Source organism: Gopherus evgoodei, chromosome 2 (genome assembly GCF_007399415.2).
Source record: "Gopherus evgoodei ecotype Sinaloan lineage chromosome 2, rGopEvg1_v1.p, whole genome shotgun sequence".
NCBI classification, from domain to species: Eukaryota; Metazoa; Chordata; order Testudines; family Testudinidae; genus Gopherus; species Gopherus evgoodei.
The window spans coordinates 115,687,215-115,713,427 of NC_044323.1; the positions used below are offsets into that span (position 1 = coordinate 115,687,215).

General features: G+C 43.6%; 1 protein-coding gene across 2 annotated transcripts in view; it reads right to left on the minus strand.

Moving 5' to 3' along the window:
- The window catches only part of TPPP (tubulin polymerization promoting protein), a 124,163-nt gene that overhangs the window by 66,990 nt on the left and 30,960 nt on the right, over window positions 1-26,213 (minus strand). For both annotated transcript variants that reach the window (XM_030551549.1, XM_030551548.1), the window contains one exon: window positions 21,674-21,988. In XM_030551549.1, coding sequence (XP_030407409.1) covers window positions 21,674-21,987 — 314 coding nt within the window. In that variant the 5' untranslated portion in view covers window position 21,988. The remainder of the gene's footprint in view (window positions 1-21,673; window positions 21,989-26,213) is intronic.

Here is a 26,213-nt window from a genome sequence, read left to right on the forward strand (position 1 = left end):
TTTTTGTGAGTCTTGGTAGGGTATTCCAAAGGCTTCCCTTTCTTAGGAGAAGCATTCCTCAAGATTGACTGGCCACCGGATCTATTCAGGGACAGATGTATGGGGCAGAGGGCAAATGGGGGTCTCCTGACGTGGTTCAGAGGCCAGGGAATGTTCCATCATCAACATCCTGAGCTTTACCTCCCTGTTCTTCCTAGCTCTGGACTTAAGGGCTATACGAAAGGAGCACTTCTGGGAGATGTGGAAGTCCCCCAGGTAACAGACACACTTGGACTGTCCATCGTTCACTGGTATAGCTGATAGGCAGCATTTGAAGCCCGGCAAACTAGGCATATCCTGCCAGGAAAGGACAAGTCTCTTGGGGGAAAAAGAGAAGGAAAAAAGAGTCCTCTCACCATAACTAACACACACTAACAACAACTCTAAACTAAAAGGATGGTGTTTGCCAGAAGCTGGAAGTGGATGACAGGGACAAGTAGAAAAGTAGTTTTTAACCAGATGCTTGTGACACGGTTGTAAATGTATTTCCTCCACTCTCCTTTTCCTATATATGAGATTCAGCTTCAAGAATCCTTCCTTATTATCCTCTCCACCTCTAGACAAGATATAAACAAACAGAGAAGGAGCAGGCTGGAAAGGAAGAGCAGAGTGAGACAGATTCAATTTTCATCAGCCTTGAGAAACATAATCAAAGATTTACTGCAAAGACACTAAAAGTAAAAAGAAAATGGGTGCGGTGGGGAGGGGGAAGCTGTGAGGAAAATATGTTCTGATTTCAGTACAGCTTAATCTGATAATTTCCCAAAGTAAATTGTACCTGTCTATATTAGAAGTTAGTACTGGTTTAACTAATTCAGAAGTCTAGAGTTGGGAGGTGTTGGACTACAATAATATTACACATGAACGCTAGAAATAGGGCATATTTGTTAAACAGTGAGAGTATTTAACAATGAAAACAACTGCCATAGGGATGTGGTACATTCCCCATCACTTGCAATCTAAGTCAAGACTGAACACTCTTTTTCAGAGCTATCCAAAGCTCAAACAGAAGCTATGGGCTTGATGCAGAGATTACTGGGAGAAGTTCTTTGGCCTAAATTAAACAGGACGTCAGATTATATGATCATCATGGTTCCTTCTGGCTTTAAATTTTTTTTTTTTTAATTTATGAATGTCATTTCAATCTCAAAGAAGGAGACTAACAATGAAGTAGTGGAGGCCAGAGCCACCTAGATGGGGGGGGGCAAGTGGGGCAATTTGCCCCAGGCCCCGGGCCCCACAGGGGCCCCCACGAGAATATAGTATTCTATAATATTGCAACTTTTTCTTTATGGAAGGGGCCCCCAAAATTGCTTTACCACAGGCCCCCTGAATCCTCTGGGCAGCCCTGGTGAAGGCAAGAATTACAGTCAGACAGAAATAGTGGCCTGCATACATACACCACCTTTTAAAAACTTTAGCTTGTGGAAGATAACAAAAAAATAAAAAAATTTTTTTTTTAAATTCACAGCATAAAAATTGTTGGCTAAATTAGAATTTGGATAGGAGAGCTACAGGAAGCAGTACTGGTTACTCAATAGGTGGTTTTATTCCTCTGAGGGTATGTCTACACAGCCTGTAGTAGAGAGCCTCCCAGCCCAGACTGACAGACATGTTCGTGGTGGGGCTCACACTACTGCACTAAAAATAACTGTGTAGATCAGGGGTCAGCAACCTTTTAAGTGCTGTGCCGAGTCTTCATTTATTCACTCTAATTTAAGGTTTCTCGTGCCAGTAATACATTTTAACGTTTTTAGAAGGTCTCTTTCTATAAGTCTATAATATATAACTAAAGTATTGTTGTGTGTAAAGTAAATAAGGTTTTTTAAGTGTTTACGAAACTTCATTTAAAATTAAATTAAAATGTAGAGCCCCCCGGATCTGTGGCCAGGAGCTGGACAGCGTGAGTACCACTGAAAATCAGCTCGCGTGCTGCCTTTGGCACATGTGCCATAGGTTGCCTACCTCTGGCATAGATGTTTCAGATTAGGCTGGAACTCGGGCTCAGAAGCCTAAAAAACAGGGGTGAGCTTGGAGCTGCAACTTCAAAGCTCTATCTACACAGCCATTGTTAGCACGATTATCCAAGCCCTGCAAATCCAAGTCCGTCAAGTCAGGCTGGGAGGCTCATTGCCAGGGGCTGTGTAGACATACCCAAAATAACAACTCCTAACCCAGGAGCAATGCTGTATCGAACAGTAACAGCATGGTGCTTGTTGGGAGTGTGTAGCTGAAAATGCTGATTTTGGATAGCTTGGTCATTAAAAAGCCCAGAGCATTTTTTCCCCATGAGAGGAGGGATGCTAACCCAGATGTCCTGGCTACATCCCAACTCTAGTAATTATGTTCAATCTACCTAAATTCCTTGTTAGGTTTAAATTCAATAGCTTCCTCCATTTGCTGCCCTAACCTATTGTTTAGCAGTGGTAACACAGCTGTTGTATTTTACCCTAAGAGGGGGTTGCCACGGAGACTTATATACATAACATAAGTATTCTGGGATCTATCGGGATTACCACCACTAGATAAGAGCGAGCAATATCCGCATTATTACTACTAAATTATTTATATTACAATAGCATCTAGGAACCCTAGTGAATAACCAGGGCCTAGAGTTGATCCAAAATTGGGAAAGTTTTGTCCCCATGGAATATTTTTGAAGTTTTCCATTTTTTTGACCAGCTCTATCAAGGCTCCATACAAAAGATGTACATGCTTTTTTAAAAATAAACCACAGCTGCATAAGGTTTAAGTCTTGAAAATTACTTGAAAAGGGTAAGAATTATCTATTTTACTAAAGTCAGTGCAAACACCCTCAGAGGAATGGCTTCAAGTAACATTAGCTTCAGTGTCAGCACTGCAAGTAATTCTATATACAGCCTCCAAAAACTTCTCACCAATAAGTAGCCACGCTAGCACATGACCAAATTATGGAAAGAAGGTGTCTTCTTGATGGCATCACTTCCAGTAACATGCTGAAATTAATAAAATTACACTGTACTCATTTGGCTTACATCCAACACTGCTGATGTAAGATCATGTCATGTACAACTCTACAGACCAGATCACGTGCTGCACAGTTAGCATTTACAAATGAACTTTTCCATTCCTCCTCTGTAACACTAGCTCTAGATTCCTGCTCTCAAGTATCCCAAGATCCCAACCAGTTACAAACCAAGGGTTCCAATAGCATGATTAATGTGAGCTTATGTACAGCTGAAAATGTTCTTCTGCCAACCTATTTCCACAAGAGAACCTCACAGTAATTCGTGACACAAACGGAAGTGGGAGACCATGTAACATAGAAGCTTCAGCAATCACTCAAGCTGGGTTTTTGGCTAATCCTTCCTCAGTTTACTAGTGCTATCAATATCTAAAGATGGGTTCAGAAATACATTTGAAAACAGAGGTACAACACAGCCTCCCTCACTAAGTATGGCCATACAGATTGTTCTGGTTCTATTACAAACACCCTAAGCAGCTCTGGATAACAGGAACAGCACAACAGCTGTGCCACTGACTCAGGTTAGCACATGCATTTTTCCTTTAGTACAGTAATGTGCTTTTTCCCCCAGAGAGGGACCATATCTTTTCTTTCTTTTAGCAGTTATATGGCCAAAGGCAAATTAAATAAATTCCAGGTTACTGCTCTAATGGTATGTTAAAATATCTATTTCAGGTGGTTATAGTAACCTTTCCCAGTTGATCTAGTTACTTTATGATGCATAGAAATGAGATGTATCTTTCATCCACTAATGTTTTTCCTCTAAAAATAACATGTATTTAGCTCTTACAACTTCAAGATAGTACTTACCCTTTTTTACAAACCTTCAGGAATAGCGTGAAGCACATAATCAGGAATATTTGCAGCTTTGGCTGCACATGCAATACATATTGTCCAGTAACTTTGTTTCATATCTAGTATAGTTTGTTGTATGAAGCAGTTCTGGGTTACTAGGTTTTGGTATAAATGCAAGACATTAATCTGGCTAATAATAAATCCCATCGCCTACAGTCATATCTTATGAGGATCTCAGCAAGTCATCTGAGGGGACTTTAGAGTGAACATTTTAAGACTCCAATCAGAATTCAGGAGCAATGTCAGTTTTGAGGATTCTTCCTTTTCTAGGTATACGAATTCTACCTACATTTATCCATAAAACAACCAACATATTTGTGAATAGGGTGCTTAAGGAAGAAGCAAAACGTTAGAGGCAGGCTATCCAAGCAGAGTTTGTTTTGCTAAATTCCTTACAGGTAGACTAATCCTGCTAGGTTCCTTACAGATTGGCTAATACTTTATTTTGTTTTGGTTTTGTTTCCATGGAGAAGGGGAGGGACACTAACCTTGTTATTGATCTAGAAAATACTTATTTGTTATCAGTAAACAGGGTTCCAGCTTTTAGCTTGTATAGTTAAAAACACATTTGATTTGGTTAATTAAATAGGTAAGAAAAAAGTTACAGTCTAAATGGAGTAATATGAAAATGCATTCCTACTTGAAGTGATGAGAGCTATATGAGAGACTGTCTGATATCAGAGCCCTATTCTTATTCAAAACCAAAAAAAAAGCCCTCAAGAACTGCTTCATGCAAACTGTACTGGACAGCAAAAGTTGGACAATACATACTATATGTGATGTCGTGTAAGCACACAAAGGAGCTGAGAAGTTCCAAGAAAACTCAAATACTGTCAGAGATAAGTATTCATGTGAAATACGTTCACACAAAATACTATTTTTAAAATCATAACTATCATACATTACTGACCTATACATTTTACATTTGTACAAATTAGATGCTAGATAAATATTCACACACACTTTCCCAGGACTGTCCACTTCTATGCTTGTAAATACTTTGGTTGTTTGGGTTTTTATTTTAAACAATAATCATCACCACCACTAACATTTGTTGATATACATACATAATAGCAACCTTAATTTAGGTCTTTGGCTTCTTGGATACTACAGTGGATTAGGCAGCCCCATCTGAATTGTAGTTTCAGTTAACATATCTGAGATGTGCTGAAGGAAGAAATAACTATTTTAAATCACTTTCTGCTGTAATCTACCTTCTTTTTGAGCCTTCAGTTGTGCCCTCAGTCAGCCTGAAAGTCAGAGATTGATTAAACACAGATAATTCCCTAGGTATCATTCCAAATCCAATTAGTACTCATTCCCCCATATAATCAGATACAGTGTGCAAAAATCACATAAAACAGGTAGAACAGTTATCAGGTGGGATTCTAAAATCAAAATACTAATGCCATTTTGAGAATAATTCCAATAGGAAAGAGGACAATTTTCAACTGTGTATTACTATAAATAGTCTTCATTTACCTAGGAGAGTTGATTTGGAAGTCTCACTGCACAATATATCTATAAAAAGCCACAAGAGGCATCAGAACGTGTTTATTAAACAGGACATACTTCAGCCCAACTTCTTGGGAGGACTTTTGAATGAGCACAGTTTTCAAAGTGCTGCTCTTTTACAAGTGTTTGAAGTAATATTTTTCAATGCAAATAAATGACAGCTGTGGTTGTATTTTGACTGTCAACTGGGAAAAGAATATTTTCATCCTTGCCAGGAGTTTGAACTAAGTAGCTGTGTAGGCTGATCACATCTGGTTTAATCCTTCCATGATTTTACCACAGCAGTCAGCTACTGTTGAATTAAAACCCAATTGGCCTCAGGTAGAAGCATTACTTGTGAGACTTAGTTGACCCAGATTGTGGGAACCAGGCTAAACAGCTGACTTGCAAGTATGTAAGAACATGAGTGGATCTGTTTAGATCAGGACATAACACAGTATATTGTGAGAGCTCTCCACAGGAACAAAAAACTTCCTCTCTCAAAAACATGGAGGCGAGTTTTCTGGTCTTTAGAATACATAGCTTTCCCAGCAACAATGAAAAATGTCAAAGCAATGTCAGAAGCTATTACTGGAATTTAAGGATATAATTAGGCTTTTGATTGATTTTTTTGCTGCTCAATATTTTTGGAGGGTAGGAGATGTATAGTATATTTACAGGATTTCTCTAGTTTAAACAGGAGTCTTCAGTAACAAACTAGTATAGAACCACAAAAAAATTGTTTAAAATTTAACACATAGTAACATCAAAACAAATAGAATGTTTCCATGGAGACAACTACCTAAATAAATGCTCACAGGAGAGCCAAGGCATGACGTCACCCAGGCCTGCCTGCATCCATAGTAACATGCCAGTATAAACAGAAATATTTTGATTTTTCTATGAAGTAATGTCATAGAATTAGCAATTTTATGGCAGTGAATAAACCATTTTCTTACAGTGTTAAGTGCTTGCTCTTCTAAAATAAGGGCAATGATATTTATATCAGGGCTATTAGTACTATCACCACATTAACTGCATCCAACAAGTGGAGCATGTGTATGGCATATCTAGTGTATCAAATTCCCCTGAGCAGTTGCTGACCCCAATAAACAAAGAAATTTATGTTCCCAAAGCAACAAGTCGGAATGCTGGTCAGAGGGCAATCATATCTATTCTTCTTAGATATTTTGCTTTCCATAGCTTGAAAAAACAACAATACTCCCAGACCTGCTGTCACAGCCTCAATGTTTTTGTGGACCAACATGAAAATCCAGACAGGTTTTATATTTTTCCACTTCTAGCTAGTCATCAATTAGCCAGCTGTCTCTAGGGCCACAAGACTCATCAAACTCATCACACTGTCCCTGCAGGTACATGGCTTAGCCATTACAAGAAATGCAGATGAACAGATTTTACAAATCAGCTGTCAGCCCTGAGGAAAAAGTGATAAGACTAGAAAAAAAAATGAAAAAATTAACCTTTCTCCAATGTTGCTCTGAGATGAGTTGCAACGTGTCCATTCCAATGTAGGTGTGTGCACGCTCTGAGCACAGATGCCAATTTTTTCCCCGTTACTGGTATCTGTTGGGTCAGCTCTACTGCCCCTGGGTGTAGCATACTCATATCGTTGATATAAAAGGGCCCTGCCAACCCTGTTCCCCTTCAGTTTCTTCCTGCCGACTGCCTCCAAGAGAGGGGACAGAGGGTGGGTTTTGGAATGGAGACATGCAACACATCTTGAAGAATAACCATTACAGAAAGATTAGTGACCATTTTTCTTCTTTGCATGCTTGCATGTCCATTCCAATGTAAGTGACACACGAGCAGTTGTACTGGAGGTATGTTCGGAGATTAAGGACAGGCCGGCCGTAACACAGCCTAACTGAAGTCGGCATTGTCTCTGGCCAGTTGTGTAATGGTGTAACGTGTCATGAACGTGTGAACCGACAATCAAGTTGCCACCCTGCAGATGTCATGAACTGGAACTTATGCCAAAAAGGCAATGAAGGAGGCTTGAGACCTTGTAGAATGGGCCATTAGAATGAAACATCTCCCCACTTCTACACAGAGAATCTCGTTGTGGGTTACTTTGTGTATCAGAGCATGTTTAGGAGCTCATGGATATTCTGCCCCCGGCTAATCTTTCTCCTATCACTATGGACAGGTGAGTGGATCCACAGAACAGTTTGATTGTTTGTATGTAAAAGGACAGGGCATGCTGAATGTCCAACAAATGGAGGAGCTGTTCCTCTCTATTCACATGTGGCTTAGGGTAGAACACTGGCAGAAAAACTGCTTGATTGCAGTGGCGAACATGTTGCCAGCACTTTAAATGGGTCATGCACTTTGACAGGGCAAGATTTAGGTCCCACATGGGGGTGAGTATACCCTCTCCAGACACTTGAGAAACCAGATGACCACACATTGTGTGAAAAGACAGAATTGCTGTCAATCTTGAAATGGAAGGCTGAGATAGCCACTACATGGACCTTGACCGAGCAAAAGGACTAGACCTTGTTGTCTGAACAGAAGCAGATAATCTATAAAAAGTTCCAGAGATGACTGCAAGGACAGGACTTAACGTTGGGAACACCAGATGGAGAATTGCTTCCATTTTGCTGGGTAGGTGGCTCTGGTGGATTGCTTTCTATTGCCCATTAGGACCTCATGGACTTGCTCCGAGCAAACTAGTTCCTCCAGATTCAGCCAGGGAGCTTCCAGACCATCAGATGAAGGGATGTGAGGTTAGGGTGCTGCAGCCAGCTGCAATTCCTGGATATCCAGTCTGGGTGCAGCGGAAGCTGCCCCAGTGTCTCCACAGATACTCCTAGGAGGATGAAGAACCAATGTTGCCTGCGGCACGCCAGGGCTATGAGGATGATCTGTGCTCGGTACCGCTTGATCTTCATCAAAGCCTTGTGAATCAGCGAGATAAGAGAAAATGCATAGTATAGACACTTTGTCCACTGTAACTGGAATGCATCTGCAAGAGATCCTGAGCTGTGACCTCTCAGGCAGCAGAACTGGTAGCATTTCCTGTTGGTTTGGGTGGCAAACAGATCTCTAATGAGAGTCCCACACCGTTGGAAGATGTCCTTCATGATGTCTGGACGGAGAGACCACTCGTGGTGAGAGAAGAAAGATCAGCTGAGGCGATCTGCCGGCTGGTTCTGAGTCCCGGGAAGGTAAGATACCTCTAGGTCGATGGAGTAATTGATACAGAGCTCCCACAGGCGGATTGCTTCCTGGCGTGGGGGGGAAAGAATGTGCCCCGCCCTGCCTGCTTATGTAGAACACAGTCATATTGTTTGTGAGGATCAAAATGCACTTGCCCACCAGGTGGGGCCAGAAATGCCTGGCAGGCTAGACATATTGCCCTGAGTTCCCTGACACTGATGTGCAGGGAGAGCTCTTCTTGGGTCCAAAGACCTTGAGTTCTGAGGGACCTCAGGTGGCTTCCCAGCCAAGGGCCAATGCAGTGCATATCAGAGACAAGGATGACTGTGGATTTGAGAAGGGTACCTCCACACATTCTGTCTGGCTGTCCAGTCGCCATGTCAGTGAGTTGAGGACCTGTACCAGAACCGTGAGCACTGAGTCCAGGTGATGGCTAGAGGGGGAGCAGACTGTGACTAGCCAGGCTTGTAGAGGTCTGAGTCTTAGTCTCGCGTGTTGCACTACATGTGTGCATGATGCCATGTGACTCAGGAGGCTCAGGCACTTTCACATGGTCATGTTCCGACAATCTTGAAGAGATTTTATCAGTAAGGCCCCATCTAATTCATGGCTATGAAAAACACATCATGGACCATGAAATCTGGTCTTATGTGTGCTTTTACCTTATATTATACAGATTTCACGGGGGCAACCAGCGTTTCTCAAAATTGGGTTCCTGACCCAAAAGAGATTTTCAGCGGGGCTGAAGGTTATTTTAGGTGGGAGGGGGTCACAGTATTGCCAACTTTATTTCTGTGCTGCCTTCAGAGCTGGGCAGATGGCCAACAGGCACCACTCTCCGCCAGGTGCCCAGTTCTGAACGCAGTGCCCCACCAGCAGCAGCACAGAAGGAAGTGTGGCAATATCATACCATGCCACCTTTACTTCTGCGCTGCTGCCTTCAGAGATGGGCAGCCAAAGAGTGGCAGCTGCTGACCGAGGGCCCAGCTCTGAAGGCAGCAGCACAGAAGTAAGGGTGGCAATACCATACCATCCTTACTTCTGCCCTGCTGCTGGCGGCGGCTCTGCCTTCAGAGCTGGACTCCCAGCCAGCAGCCGCCACTCTCCGGTCACCCAGCTCTGAAGGCAGAGCCTCCGCCAGCAATAGGGCAGAAGGGTAGCAGTACTGCAACCCTCCCTACAATAACTTGTTGGGGGGGTGGGGGTCACAACTCCTTTTTGGGTCAGGATTCCTGCAATTACAACACCGTGACATTTCAGATTTAAATTTCTGAAATCATGACATTTATGATTTTTAAAATCCTATAACTGAAATCGACCAAAATAGACCATGAATTTGGTAGGGCCCAACTTATCAGGAACACAATTGAGAGTAACCAGTTGTCCGGACACAAAGCCCATGCTTGCACCAAGTCGAGTAGTGCTCCGATGAACTCTGTCTTCTGGACCAGGATCAAGGTGGACTTCTGGACATTTAACAGAAGGCCCAATGCTTTGAATGTCAATTGAATGAGCCTCCACTTGAGCTCTAGACCAGCCAGTCGTTGAGGTATGGGAACACGTGGACTATCCTTCTTTCTGAGGAAGGCCGCTACTCCCAGCAGGCACTTTGTGAAAACCCGCAAGGTGGCCAACAGGCCAAACAGGAGCACTGCAAACTGGTAGTGGTTTTAGTTCATTACGAACTGTAGGATGTCTATTTCTATATTTCAGGTTTTCCTGGTCACAGATCGAGGGCAGTATATCAACCCCCGGGATCCAGCGACAGAATGATGGAAGCCAAGGAAACTATGCAGAACTTCAGTTTCTTGAGATATTGGTTAAGATGTTGCAAGTCTAGAATGAGTCAGAGACCACCTTTAGCTTTTGGAATTAGGAAAGAGCAGGAATAGAACCCCTTTCCTCTCAAGTGAATGGGAACCTCCTCCACAGCTCCGACCCGAAGGAGGGACTGGATTTATTGCTCCAATAAAGGCTAGTGAGAAGGGTCCCTGAAGAGGGACCGGGGGAAGTGGGGAGAGGAAAGGTGGGGTAGAAAGGAATTGGATGTTGTAAACCCAGTTCTATCATGCTAAGAAACCAGTGATCTGAGGTGATATGGGTCCAGGCATCCAGGAAGTAAAAAAGGTGGTTGGAGAATGGGGGCCAGCTGGATCCAATACATATGGGATTGCAATATCAACCCTGAGCGTCTTGTCAAAACAAGTGTTTGGACGACCAAGTGTGCCTGGGAGTCAACTGTGCAGGGCCTGTGGAGGAAGACTGGGGAGGGGCCCTGCACCTAAATCCCCATTCCTCCTCCTCTGTTGGTCCTGCCTGGCAGTCTGCAGGATCTAACGGCTCATCTGCTGTGGCCTATACTGCTTCCTTGAACCTGCCAGTACATAAAGTCCCAGGGATTTCAAAGTTGCCTTGGAGCCCTTAAGGCCGTGCAGTCTATCTTCTGTCTTCTCCGAGAAAACCAAGGAGCCCTCGAACTGGAGGTCCTGGACGGTCTGCTGCACTTCCTGGGGAAGCCCTGAAGACTGTAACTGCCTGCACGGATGCTCAAGCAATGGTCTTTCCTTATCCAATTAGAGAGGAAAACTCCAGGCTGGGGAAGTAGCTCCCTAAATTCTGTCAGCAACTCCCACATATTAAAGTCATAGCGCCCAGCAGGGTATGCCTTCTGCCCAAAGAGGTCCAACTTCTTAGTATCCTTTGCTTTGGGCGCAGAACCCGGCTGTCCATGGTGATCTTGCTCACAATCACCAACGCCCCCCCGGGGGGGGGAAGAGGAGTGCAAAAAAGGAAATTTGTACCCCTTGGCAGGAACAAGGTATTTACGCTCCATGCACTTTGCCATTGGTGGGAGGGAGGCCAGGGTTTGCCACAGGGCCTTAATCGGTTCCATGATGGCATCATGCAGTGGTAGAGCCACTCCAGACAGGCCCACTGGTGAAAGAATGTCCAGGAGGCCATGGATCACCTCCTTGACCACCTCCACTTGGACCCCTAGGCTTGAGGCTACCTGTTTCAATAGGCCCAGGTAAGTCTTATGGTCGTCCGGAGGTGGGAAAGCCCTGGTGCCACCACGGCCTCATCTGGGGAGGAGGAAGAGGAGACTAATGTTGGACCAGGCACCTCAGCTGGTTCTACAGCATCCACAGGAGCCTACAGGGCTTCCTCCTGGGCTCAGTGCTGTGTTTGGTACCAGAGTCCATTTCTGGGGTATCCCTGTGCGGTACGAGGAGCACCCTGGCTTCCAAAACAATTGAGTAAGAGCATCTCAGGAGATGCCCTGAGGTGGGGGAAAACTCCCACGGGTTCCAGAAGGGCCACCGCCTTGTAGGCGAACCCCATGGAGATGATGGCCAGGCTCCCGGTGAAGAACTCGGTGCCAAGGTGGGGTAAGAATGGCTTAGGGAGCAGCAATGTCAGCTGCGTTGATGGGGGAAATACAATTCCACTTCCGAGTCCAATGATGATGAGCTATGCTGTGGAGACCAGGGCCATGCCGTGCCACTCGGTGCCTGAGAGGGTCACCAAGGAGATCTTGCATCTGTCAGTGACAGTTTTCCCTTGCATAGCTATTGCAGCATTGAGCAAGAAGCTGGTGGAGATTCCCTTCCACTTGGAGACACCAGAGGTGCCAGATCCTGACCCTCCAGTGAGCCTAGTACCAGCAGGATTAGCAGGCCCCACAGAGAAGGCTTCAGGAGTCGACGGCACTGCAAACTGGCTGGTGCATTGACCCTGAGAAGGCGTCATAGGGCGCTGTGGTGCCATGGGTGCGGGCACCTGATGGTGAGGTGCTGGGGACAGAGCGGCTCAGCATGGGTCTTGCTCTCGATCTCCCTTGTCCTTTGGCACCAGAGATCTGCTCTTCTCTTGGTGCTTACGGTGTTTCTTCCTGGTCTGGGGAAGATGATCAGTGCCCAGAGACCCGTGTCGATGGAGGAGCAATCAGCATTGAGGCCGAGTTGCTTCGGGCCATGTCCACGCAGAGCTCCAAGGCCAGTCTTAGGGCTGCCTCCATGAGGAAGACCTTCAATCGAGCAGCTTGGTCCTTCTGAATTCAGGCTTAAACTCCCTGCAGATTTGGCAGTGGTCTTTTCTATAAGCTTCCCCAAAGCACTTGAGGCAGCTTGAGTGCGGCTCGCTAATAGACATAGACTTACTGCACGAAGTGCAAGTCTTGAACCCCAGTGACCGAGGCCTGCCTAGCACCGGATGGTGGACAGCTCCGCTGTCTCAGAGCGGTGGAGACCAAACTATCTAGAAACTACTAAAACTACACTAACTATGTACACTAAAAATGAGAGAAAATCCAGTAAGAGAAGGATTGCCTAAGCAATGAGGGTTCCAGCAACTGTCATGGGCAGTAAGAAGAAACTGAAGGGGATCAAGGTCGTCAGAGCCCTTTATACAAACGCTATGACTGCATGATGCCAGAGGTGCTAGAGTTGACCCAATGGATACCACTAAGGGAAAAAATTCCAGACACTGTGCTTGGGGTGTGCGAACACTACAATGGATGGACACGTGCAGGCACACAAAGAAGAAGAAATCTTCTAAAAAGGAAGGCAGCTGCCCCTACTGTTGAAAAATGCCCAAAGGACCCTCCATTCAAAACCTTACCTAGTGTTTGCTTGATGTATTTCTCTACCAACTTTACAGTACTGTCCAGCCTGCATTACCACTCTTTTTAGTATGCCAATCATAAAAGAAACATACCTCCTAAATAAAGTACAGAAGGTGCAAGAAAAAATAGCAGTGATCGAGTGAGCTAATATTATTAAATATTTTCTATTAAAGCAGAGTATTTTAACATTAGCCAAGCATACAGGCAGAAGTACGGTTATCACAGTTACAGAAACATCCATGCTAAATAAATGACTTTTTGAGGTTCTGCTATGAAAATTCACTATCCAATACTTTGAAAAAGTGTCTCCCTTCTGGTGGGGCACTATTGTGACTGCGCCTTGCTTTGAATTACAGCATTAAATACGCAAAGCGTGATTGAGGACCTTTTGAAAAATTACACTTCCCACAAGGAAAACCTTGGCTTCTTTACTTATCAGTGGTATGTATATGTTTCTGTTTTTGTTGGTTTAATACACGACAGTAAAACAATTATAATAAAAATCACACTGAGGAAATTGAAATACAAAGCTATCTTTAAAACCAGGATTCTCCTTCAATATAAATAAGTGCACAGAAAACATACCATAGCATAAAACCCTGGGGTATGTGGGGAAAAAGACTCTATAGGCTTTGATGACATTCTGAGCCTACTGTCTTCCATGACAAGTTGAACTTGTTCATCTGATAAATAATTATGTACATAGTTTTGCTGGTAGTTTCAGGGAGGCAATGAGCATTTCCACCTAACAGTTCTCTCTATGAAAGTGTATGTGGCAAGGAATGCTTTCACAGTCTAAGTTTACTGGATTTAACACATTATTTTATCCCATAATGCACTGTAAAACTTTATCATTCATTTACAATAATTCCACTTGCCTTTACAAGGCAAGAAAAAGTGAAATAGTACTGTTCGATATCCATATGATGTTATTGATATTGAGAAATGTGTCTGAACTTTTTGGTGCATGTAAAACATGTAAATCAGAAATCCATTTCCCTATTCGTTCTCTCAGACTGGTTAATTTAACCCTTTTGAATCGAGCTGATTTGATTATTTGTTGTTAATTTAGTTCTTTTTCCTGTTCTGAATCCCAGTTTCTACCAATGAATGCTTTATACACATATATTCATCTGTGTAAATAGCCTTTGAGTTGTTCTCAAGCTGTTCACTTCAACTATTTACACTCTGTAACTAGTCACCTCGGCTTACATTCTCTGACTGGGTGACAAAGTTTTTAAAATGGAGAGTAATGAATGGTCAAATAGCAAATAATTAAGGCCCTACTTGAATCACTGGATGATTGTTAAATAATTGTGGCTGAGTTGCAGACAAGACATGGAAAAATCACAGAAAAGTAATAATGGACCTTTATTAACTGTGGTAATGTGGAAAAGCCAGAGAAGATCTATTTGTTTAAGAAAAAATTGCTGGAATAATATAAACACTCAAGTACTAAGTTATGCCTAATTTTTTTTTGTGATAACTAGACATTTTGCTGCAACTATATTCAGTCATTAATGCATGGGGGTGACAGCCCAAGCCCCAGCCACCCGGGGCTGGAAGTCTGAGCCCCAGCCTTTATCAGTTTGGATAAATGGGGATCTATTACACTAACGGGGAAAAAAAACATTTTGCAAACCTGAAAATGTCTGCAAAATTGTGGACTGCACAGCAAGCTAATAAAAATCAAAATTGCACTGGAAGCCTAATATTGAGGAATCTGCAATTTCACAAATTAAGTAGGGCCTTATAAATAATACATTTCTGGAATGAAATTTTAGATGATAGAAATTTGTGCTAAAATCCATCAAACATCTGGGATTTATGAGTGTTTTCTCAAGTGTCTGTAAATATCCAGATTATCAAACAAAAAATACATTCCCATCAATAACAATGAACTCAACTCACATATTCTTGTAACTCCACACACATTGTTGTATTTTTCCAATCATCTCGACTTTTGTATGTTCTTCATACCTACGCTTCCCCTTCCTCTTAAGTTAATGTACATTCAGAAGCCATTCACTCCCAGATCTGTTCAATTTATCTTCAACCCTATATATCATCCTCTCACACAAGGCCATCAGCATAACTACAATCCAATCTGAATTTATGTCCCCATCTAGAGACTGAAAGTGACTCCAAATTTTTCATTTTAATTGAAATTGTGTAACCAAGCTACCACATGGCTTCATCATCAATGCTAAGTAATATAATGAACCTTAGCTGAGCTTCCTTTAAAAGCTATAAGGAAAGAAAGGCAGACATTTCCAGCCTTTCAAACAGTGTAGATTCACTATAACTTTCATAGATTAAGTTTCTTAGTCCAATAAATGCTGTTCATGTTGAGAAAAGATTACCAGGTCCTACAAGGTGTTCAGCACCTCCCAGGGAAAGTTCCAATGTGTTCTATCAGTACCAGCACTCTGCAGGGGGGAGAATGCTTTCCTGTAGCAGAAAAAGGTATCTCTGAACAACTGAACAAACTCCATCACTCAGATGACTTTGAGCAAAGGAGTCGGCAGTGATCACATTCCTGATTTTCAGAAGCTATCCTTCATTCCAGACTAGCAGCCATACATATGTAGATATAGTGATTCTGACTGAAGACTGATTTCACTAAGTTTAAATTGTCTCCAGATTCCACAAAAAGTTTTCCAGTTATACCCTAAGAATATGACTGATCAGAAAATTGTCTCCACTGAAAATTCCAGCTGAAAATCCAATCTGGAAATGCCTCCATGGTGCCTCATGCCTCCATTGTACTGTATGGGCCTGGCTCCCTCACTAGACTACATCTCCCATAGTGCATCACGGCTTCCCCTATTGCTGAGCCACCATAATACACCTGGGAGTCCTTGTCCATGGTGTATCATGGGAGATGTAGTCGAGCTGGGGAACCCAACCCATAGAGGAGAATGGGAGCTACAACTCCCATGAGGCACCACAGCGGTATACCCATATCAATATTTTTCCATTTTCGGGTGTTTGATGTTGGACTTTTGGTTGAATTTTTTTTAATTCAAACTGTTTTTCAACAAAACTCTGCCTAGAACCCAAATACCTTACACTAATTATTATTACCTTTCTCTAGAAAATCCCACTGGGGGAAAATGGGACTACTCAAAACAAAGTAGGCTCTACTCAATCTGTGAGTAAGGGTCAAAGAATCTGCCCATTGATTTTTTTGGTCGGATATGGAGGGGAGGTGAAGGAAAGGAGACATTGCATTTGTTTGAGCACAACCAGTATACACCAAGTTTACTCATGTCTCCCAGGTGTCCAGAAAGTGACTACATTGCCAGTCTTCCAGCAGTTGAGCCTGTTAGCCTTCTACACACACAAGATTTCATTCTAGTTTTTATTTAACTTTTTAAATGTGTGCACTGTTCAGCACTTCGAGGGATTTCACTGATCCTGTTAACACAACTGTTATAATTAAAATGCTATATTAAATATATATGTGATCTCTAGTGAAAATTAAAGCTTCCGTCACAATGAACCAAAACAAAAAAATATAAATCACAAAAACAAGTTGGAAAAATGATTACTGAAAAAGGGTATACAGAAATGATCTGGTAGAATCTTTTAAGGAAGGCTTGAAATATTGAAATTTTCACAGTTAAATGACAGTTATTGCCTATTTCTCCCCCCACCGATAAAATACAAAAAGAAATGTCAGAGCTAAAAATAATAAATTTACACATAGGGAATGTTCAAAACTTATGCTGCACTTGCCGACAATGGGTGGGCACTTAGTTAAAGTAATTTATTTTAGAATATTAATTCCTTATCTTCCAATTATTAAAAATGCAGTGACTTCAGGTATCAATAGACAACAGTACCTGAAGGGTAATCCTGGGTCCTGGCACCTTTGTGCAGAAGCCTCTGAAAGCCACCCAACCAGCAGTGGCTGCTCAACACTTACATCCTACTCATGACTCCACCCCGCCTGGGCACTGAGGAATGACATTAAAGAGGCAATGAGCATGCATACGGTCTCCCAAGATAGTGGAAGACTGGTTTCTCCAGTTGATTTACAGGGGGGTAAGAGACCAAGTTCCCTTCTTCCAGCACTGAACTTGGCTGACAGCTCCAAAAGGAAACAAGGTGAGTGAGGTAATATCTTTTATTGAGCCAAATTCTGTTGGCGAGAGAGACAAGCTTTCGAACCACACAGAGCTCTCCTTAAGGGCTGGGAAAGGTACTCAAGAATGTGACAGCTAAATGAAAGGTGGAACAGATTGTTTAGCATAAGTAGCTAGCAAATATACTAAGGGACCATTCAAGGTAAAGTGGCTCATTTACACCTCTGCAGTCACAGGACAAAACAAGGCAATTAGTGGATTATAGGTTGTTGTAATAAACCATAAATCCAGCATCTCTGTTCAATCCGTGATTTTTAGTGTCTAGCAGAGTTATGAGTTTAAGCTCCCAGGCTTGTCTTTGGAACGCGTTGTGGATGAGAACTGAGAGGTCAGATACGAAGTGATTCCTGAAATGTGTTCACCCACAGGTGGGAGGGTGGTTTTGTCTTTTATCATTTTTCTGTGTGAGTTCATTCAAGAGCACAGTGATTGTTTGGTTTCACCCACACTGAATAGATCTGGGACCGGCACAGCTACAACTACACTGCATAACTCCAGAAGGAAGCAGACAGCCAGGAGAAAAGACAGAAGACCAGGCTCTCTCAGGCAGAAGAGCCAGCACCCCAGGGCAGTCATGGGAATAAGAACCCAGTTATCTCCATTCCTAAAGAAGGAAGCAATTAACCCTGTAATAGTTGCATGGGAGTTACTGCAGCTCTGTCGTTCCAGCAAAGGTTGAGACATCAGCAATTCCTGGGCTATTTTTATACAACAAAACATGTATTGGTTACCTCCTTGGGAATAGGGAGCATTGGGGAGTGGAAGTGGCCTGTGTTTATATCAGTGCGGTCTCCTTCTAGCCCCATGTCCCCAGTGCTCCACACAGTGGTGCAAACAGAATTCTTTTCTTACCGGTATGCAGCACCAGCTGAAGGGGAGGGGAGAGGCACTTGACCTCCCTATGTGACCCCACCCTGCCTCCAGCCCGGGGCCTTGCACTCTCCCTCTCCCCATGATCCATCCCACGTTACCTGGGGAGGGGAGCACTCCCATGGGTGGATACAGCACAGCTCCTGTGTGGGCTACTAAGAGAAGAGGAGGGCTTGCTCTCTGGAAAAATAGCCACTTCACAGTCACACCTGCTTTGGGAATTGCCAGCAGAAGAGCTTCAAACCAGCTCCCTCTGACAGCAGAAAATATTTTTTTCAGACATGCTGACAAACCGAGCCCTACGCTAGCAGCTCCTCCAGCATGGCTGTACTGCCCCCAGCCCCTCCCCCAGCCCTTCCACACAGCTGCATCTGCTGAGTCCTGCCCAGGGTCTGTACAGCAGCTCTGATGATAGCACTGGGTGGACAAGGCAGGGGGCAGTACAGCCATGCTGAAGAAGCTGCCAGTGTGGGGTTCTGCTCCTTTCGTACTGCGTTTCCCAGGAGAGCCCTGAACCGCAGGGCTCTCCTGGAAACTGCAGCAGTGAAAGAGCAGACAGTGGGACCGCTAGGCGGCCCCACACCAGCAGCTCCTCCAGCGCAGCAGCTCCGCCCCAGCTCTGTCCTCCGGCAGGACTGCTGTACAGATCCCGGACAGGAGACGTACACATGCAGCTGTGTGGAAGAGCTGGTGGCGGTACAGCCACACTGGAGGAGCTGCCAGCCTGGGGCCACCCGATGGCCACACATTCTGCTCCTCCTCTGTCTTTCCAGTACGTCGTACCAGATATAAATAGCTTACTGGCACGGCATACCATACTGTCCTACTTGCACCACTGGATCCACACCTCACTCCCACAGAGCATAAGTGAATCCACTCCACCCAGTAGGCATCAGGTCTGAGTCCTCGGGATCCATCAATCTAGTGCACAGCCAGTTTCTGCAATACTAAGGGCCTGTTGTCACGGAGTCCCCGGACAATGCTCTGGAACTGCTCCCCACAAAGCCAGTCAGGACTCTGGGGAGCCTCCTCTCCCTTGGAGCAGACTGTTTTCAGGGCAAGAAGCTCACACAGTTTCACCTTCCTAGGTCTGACCTTGCAACATTCAGCATATGCCCCTCCGTGCGCTTCCCACAGCGAGTCTGCCAAGGTGGGGTCCTGGGGAAGCCAGAGGGTCCTGCAAGCACTCCCACATCACAGTCAGATGTGACTCTTAGCCAGTCAATAAAACAGAGGTTTATTAGATGACAGGAACACGGTCTAAAACAGAGCTTGTAGGTACAGAGAACGGGACCCCTCAGCCGGGTCCATTGTGGGGCCCAGCAAGCCAGACAACTCCATCTGCCCTCACTTCCTGTCCCCAGCCAGCTCCAAACTGAAACATCCTCCAGCCCCTCCTTTCTGGTCGTTGTCCCTTTCCTGGGCCAGGAGGTCACCTGACCTCTTCGTTCTCCCACACCTTAGCATCCCCTTGCGGGGGGAAGGGCCCGGGCCATTAGTTGCCAGAAGACAGAGTGTCGGCCAGAAACTGAGGCATCCACACAGTATTCAGAGGAAACATTAAGAACAGTCCCACTTCATCACACCTATCACATCATTTACTGCATGGAAACTGGCCTGAGAAAGTAGTCCTAGGATGTGTCATTTCCTGTTAGGCTAGCAACAAACAAATATTTAAGTTTATCAAAACCAAAGAATACTTGAAAATAAACATTGACATCATCCATCAAAATTCATTAAAACACGAAACTGAAAGCCCAAACATCTCCAAGCTTAGCCATCTACTACAATGGGCTAGTTCACTGACAAGATTCCACTTGAAATACAGAAACTGGTTACGGCAACAGAATCTCCGGACTAATACTGTCACGAGAGCAGAGATGGCGAGAGGCTAACTCAAGAACAAAAAGGTTAGAGTGCCTACGCCAAAACAGCTGTCAGAGGAGAAACACTCACCACAAACAGCATTTTCCCCCCACTCAGAAAAAGCCAGTGGATGAGGTTGTTGAAGCATAAACAATGTATTCATTCAAGAATTAATGACATGATATCCTATGATTCGTGTACATCACATTGGACAACCCACGAAGAGTAAAGGGTCCTTTCTTTTCTGTATTTCTTATCTTTGGTGAGCTCTAAGGGTCAAATTTTCAATAAGTCTCCCTAATTGAACCTGCAGCTGCCGCAATTTGCATGGCCTCAAACCAGCATTTACACATGAAACTGTGGGTTTGGGCATGTGCAAACATATCCTCCTGCAAACTATTAGCACAATTAAGGAATCTAGCTGAAAAGTTGTCCTTAAATAAACTAAGTGTTGTGCAACTTAAACAACTTCTAAGGTAATGAACGACAGAGGGACTAATGAGCTCAGCACCCACCAGCAGCTCCCTGTGGCCCTGCCCCAACCCCCTGCTCCAGGTCGCCTTCACCTCCTCCGCGAGCACGCCACTGCGCCCTGCTTCTCCCCCCCTCCCTCCCAGCACTTGCGCCGCGAAACAGCTGACTCATGGGACAGGGAGGGAGGGGAAATGTGGCACACTAGGGGAAGAGGCAGGGCCGGGGCAGGGATTTGGAGAAGGGATCCAACATGGGCAGGGAGGGGGCGGAGTTAGGGCAGGGACTTTGGGGATGGGGTTGGAGTAGGGGTGGGACCAGGGGCCGGGATGGGGTGGAGTTGGAGCGGGGCTACGGGAGGGCGGTGCGGGCACTCACCAGCGCCGGTGAAAGTTGGCACCTATGCTTGGCAGTGCCAATCTCTGGGCAACATGTGTATGCGTCTTCATTACCAGTACACCATCCAGTTTTTGGTGGCTGATAAGAAGGCGGCTTCAGCCACCAAAAACTGGATGGCGTATTTGTTATGTAGCTGCGTGCCCATGCCACACAAGATTGGGACCATCAAGAAAAATCTTATTTATTACCTCAGTCAAACTGGATGCTTAGCCTCTAAGGGGAAAAAACTAGTGAGCGTCTGTGGCTGCTCTTTGGACTGCCCCAGCTGGTGAATCTGCCCTCTGGCTTACAAGAGTGTTTAAAAACTGTAAAACTACGCATGAGTGACCCCTCACTTACCGACATTGTGGCCTGACTTGAGCCAGAGCTCCTTTAGTACAAGTACATAACACTTACCCAGCACTTTTTTTTAATTAAAGTTAGCAGCTTGTGGTGATAAACATGGATCCTTCCTGAACATACTGTAGCTTAAGTCATGAAACACTCAACTCAGCTAAGGACAGCTGCTCAGAAGTTTAAAGGACATTTTCAAACAAAGTATATAAAGCAAATATGAAAGGGTGTAATTGTGGCAGAAGTACAGTGATGTAGCTGCTACTGCTCATAAAATGTTAATTCTGTGAGTCACACCAGCTTTGGGGCAGGAAATAAAAATATAAACCGGAGGGGAGGGTGCAAAGTATAACAAGACAAGGGAGCAAGAAAAAGGAAGGAACTTACTTGATTTTACTGAAGACGATGTCAACATCCGTGATTGTCACATTCTTCCCATCTATCACATGACAGTCCTTACATAATTTTGACCAGTTTTTCCCATGCATTTCTTTTCCTGTGGCTCTGGTATCTCCGTGGATGGCAAACTTTCTAAAAGCCTCTTCTAGAGCAGTAAGCTCTGCTGCCATGGCCCCTTCGTGGGAACTGTTTGATTCATAAGATAGCCTTTTGGTTGCTCTCTCTCTTGTCGGATCTGCAGGAGACTTTGGAGGAGTCTTGTCTGCAGGCTTAGTGGACTTTGTTTTATTGTCAGACATCATGCTGCAAAGAGGAGGGAAAAAAAGATCAGTGCATTCCCTGCAGATTAATTTGCATAGTTTACCCTCTTTATTAGTTTGTCCCTTGAGAACTAGACTTTCCACATGCTACAGTCCATGTTACAATCTGTGAAGGGAGCTTACCCTACACACTTAGTAGTAACTTGATACTTTCTAGTAGTGTTTATGTACATGGAGAGCTAGTGTGTGGCAATCCAAGGTGCAAATCTACAGCATGCCAGCTGAACACAAAATGGCATCACAGACCCTGCTACTGCACACTAAATGCTTGAAACAGCGGTACGTCAAAATACACAATGGAACTTTTAGTGCCTGGAAGCAAGTCCACACGGCCAGGGATGCTTGTTAAATTCTTGGATAGTGCCCTTGTGTTAACAAAACTAACTACGAGGTAAAAGATCTGAGAACTGACCTGCTACAGTATGTTGGATTCAACACCTGCAGGAAGTAGTAGGACTAGAAAACCATGTTCCTATTCCAGATGATGCCATTCAAATTTGATTTCATCTGGTCCCTCTGCTTTACTTTCTTTCACTCGCAGTCTGATATCAGGGGTGCTAGAACAATTTTTATAGTGGGGGCGCTGAAGGTCGAAACCATGTATCTGGGTTGTTATTGCTACATCAAGCCAGGAGGTGCGACAGCACCCACAGTACCCCTGGTTCCAGCACCTATGTCTGATATGCCCGATATGCCCTTCTGGAGAAACTTGGGCAAACTGCTAGTTAGCATAACACCTGTTTGCAGGCAGCATCAAGAAGCAGCAACAATACAAAAGAGCAGTACAATTTCTTACAATTAGAATCCTCCAACAGTGATTTATACAGAGCACTCATCAGTGGTAAGGGGAAAATACACAACACCAATCCAGTTCAACCCTCTCTGGATATGGGCTGGAAAACTCTCTGTACTTACTCTGTGTTTGCTTCTGAAATGGGTAAGAGACCACAACCTTTTAACATAGTTTAGTTAGTTTGTGTAGAGAATACCACATGTGACCAAGTGTGGGTTTTATTCCTGAATTACGTGCAAAGTACTTTTTGTTTGATCCCACTGCTCACAAGGGTGACAGTGTGAAAAATCAGGATGGGGTGGGGGGGGGGTAATAGGAGCCCATAATAAAAAAGCCCCAAATATCAGGACATCTGGTCACCCTAGTGCTCACATATGACAGCAATTAATAGTATATAATGCCTAGATTAGATTTTGGCTCAGCTTCTGCCTCCCTTCAGGCCAGTCACCAAATTATCTGATGTAACCTCAGAGGACTCAGACATAGCCTGAGTCCCACACTCTGCAACAGCAGCTAATTATCAGCTATTTGTTGTGCAACACCTGCTGATCTATTTGGAGCCTTTTCCAGGATAGAGCCTGGGTCCCAAGGACATGCCTTAAACCTGCCCCAATACCCACCAGATACATAGCATACACCAGGCTGTATTCAATCTCGACGTATGGGTTACAGGTTGTAACAACATGCAACTAAAGACCATACCACGAGAATTCACACTCTCAGCAAATGTCACGTGGCCAATGATTAGCATCTCCCACCCTTAGGCAGAAGGGGGGAGAAAACAGATGGACAAAGTTTAATATTGGAACAGTAAATTTCCTTTTTTCTAGTATTTCAGATTTGTTGTTTAAACTATAATAATGTAATTAATTGTCATTTGAATTTTCTACCTTAACTCGTTCTTAAATTTACTTCCCAGACAAAAATATTTAAGAAATCACTATTATTTCACATTTACCAGCATTTTCAGAATTCATACTCTTAAAGCATCTAGGTTAGTTCTACACAACTCTCAAGACCCTCACAGGTTTTCCCAGACATCACTGATTCTGTTAACAAAATCATACAAAATTATTGCATACATCTTTACCTATTTTCAACAAAGCGCACCCTCTCTGTAGGAGTCTTTGTTAAGAGCTGAGAGAGAAATCTATTGTGAAGTAGGCGATTAGAATGAACTTCTTGAAGCTAGATTTTTTTTGCCCTACACTATAGGCAACCTTGTAACAAAGACTACTACAACAAAGGGAGCTTTGTACTGGCATTACATGATAAACTTGCACCACGTAATGTGTCCATTAGTTATGTAGCTCAGACTGTGAAGCAGCACTGTATATTTTTAAAGGTTTAAATAAAAACCCAGATTTCCAAATAAATTACATTAAAAAAGGAGAGGTCTTCATACTAATAAGAACATAAGAATGGCCACAATGAGTCAGACCAAAGGTCCACTTAGCCCAGAATTCTGGCTTCTGACAGTGGCCAATGCCAGGTGCCCCAGAGGGAATGAACAGAACAGGCAAACAAGTGATCCATCCCGTTGTCCACTCCCAGCTTCTGGCAAACAGAGGCTAGAGACACCATCCCTGTCCATCCTCACTAATACCCATTGATGGACCTATCCTCCATGAACTTATCTAGTGCTTTTTCGAAACCTGTTAACAGTCTTGGCGTTCACAACATCCTCTGGCAAAGTGTTTCACAGATTAAGTGTGTGTTGTGTGGTAAAAAATAAAAATACTTCTTTTTGTTTGTTTTAAATCTGCTGCCTATTAATTTTATTTGGTGACCCCTAGTTCTTGTGTTAAAAGAAAGATTAAATAACACTTATTTACTTTCTCACACCAGTCATGATTTTATAGATCTCTATCATATCCCCCAGTAGTCATCTCTTTTCCAAGCTGAAAACTCCTAGTTTTATTACTCTCTCATCATATGGCAGCTGTTCCATACCCCTAATCGTTTTTGCTGCCCTTTTCTGAACCTTTTCCAATTCCAATATATCTTTTTTGAGATGGGCGACCACATCTGCACGCAGTATTCAAGATGAGGGTGTACTATGAATTTATATAGAGGCAATATGATTTTTTCTGTCTTATTATCTATACCTTTCTTAATGACTCCCAACATTCTGTTTGCTTTTTTGACTGCTGCTACACACTGAGTGGATGTTTTCAGACAACTATCTACAAAGACTCGAAGATCTCTTTCTTGAGTGGTAACAGCTAATTTAGACCCCATCATTTTATATGTATAGTTGAGATTATGTTTTCCAGTGTGCATTACTTTACATTTATCAACATTGAATTTCTATCTGTCATTTTGTTGCCCAATCACCCAGTTTTAGAGGTCCTTTTGTAGCTCTTTGCAGTTGGCCTGGGACTTCACTATCTTGAGTAGTTCTGTATCATTTGCAAATTTTGCCACCTCACTGTTTAATCCCTTTTTTCAGACCATTTATGAATATGTTGACTAGGACTGTGCTCAGTGCAGACCACTTGGGGACACCACTATTTACCTCTCTCCATTCTGAAAACTGACCATTTATTCCTACCCTTTGTTTCCTATCTTTTAACCAGTTATCAATCCATGAAAGGATCTTCCCTTTTATCCCATGACTGCTTACTTTGCTTAACAGCCTTTGGTGAGGGACCTTGTCAAAGACTTCCTGAAAATCTAAGTACACTACATCCACTGGATCCCCCTTGTCCACATGTTTGTTGACCCCCTCAAAGAATTCTAGTAGATTGGAGAGGCATGATTTCCCTTTACAAAAACCATGTGGACTCTTCCCCAACAAATTAATATTCATCTACGTGTCTGACAATTTTGTTCTTTACTATAGTTTCAACCAGTTTGCCCGGTACTGAAGTCAGGCTTACTGGCCTGTAATTACTGGGGTCGTCTCTGAAGCCCTTTTTAAAAATTGGCATTACATTAGCTATCCTCCAGTCATTTGGTACAGAAGCTGATTTAAATGATAAGTTACAGACTACAGTTAGTAGTTCTGCAATTTCACATAAGAGTTACTTCAGAACTCTTGGGTGAATACCATCTAGTCCTGGTGACTTACTGCTGTTTAATTTATCAATTTTTTTCCAAAATCTCCTTTAATGACACCTCAATCCGAGACAGTTCCTCAGATTTGTCACTTAAAATGAATGGCTCAGGTTTAGGAATCTCCCTCACATCCTCAGCCATGAAGACCAATGCAAAGAATTCATTTAGTTTCTCCACAATGGCCTTATTGTCCTTGAGTGCTTCTTTAGCATCTCAATCATCCAGCAGCCCCACTGGTTGTTTGGCAGGCTTCCTGCTTCTGATGTACTTAAAACATTTTTTGCTATTACTTTTGAGTCTTTGGCTAGCTGTTCTCCAAATAATTCTTTGGTCGCTGATGCTAGAACAAGAGTGA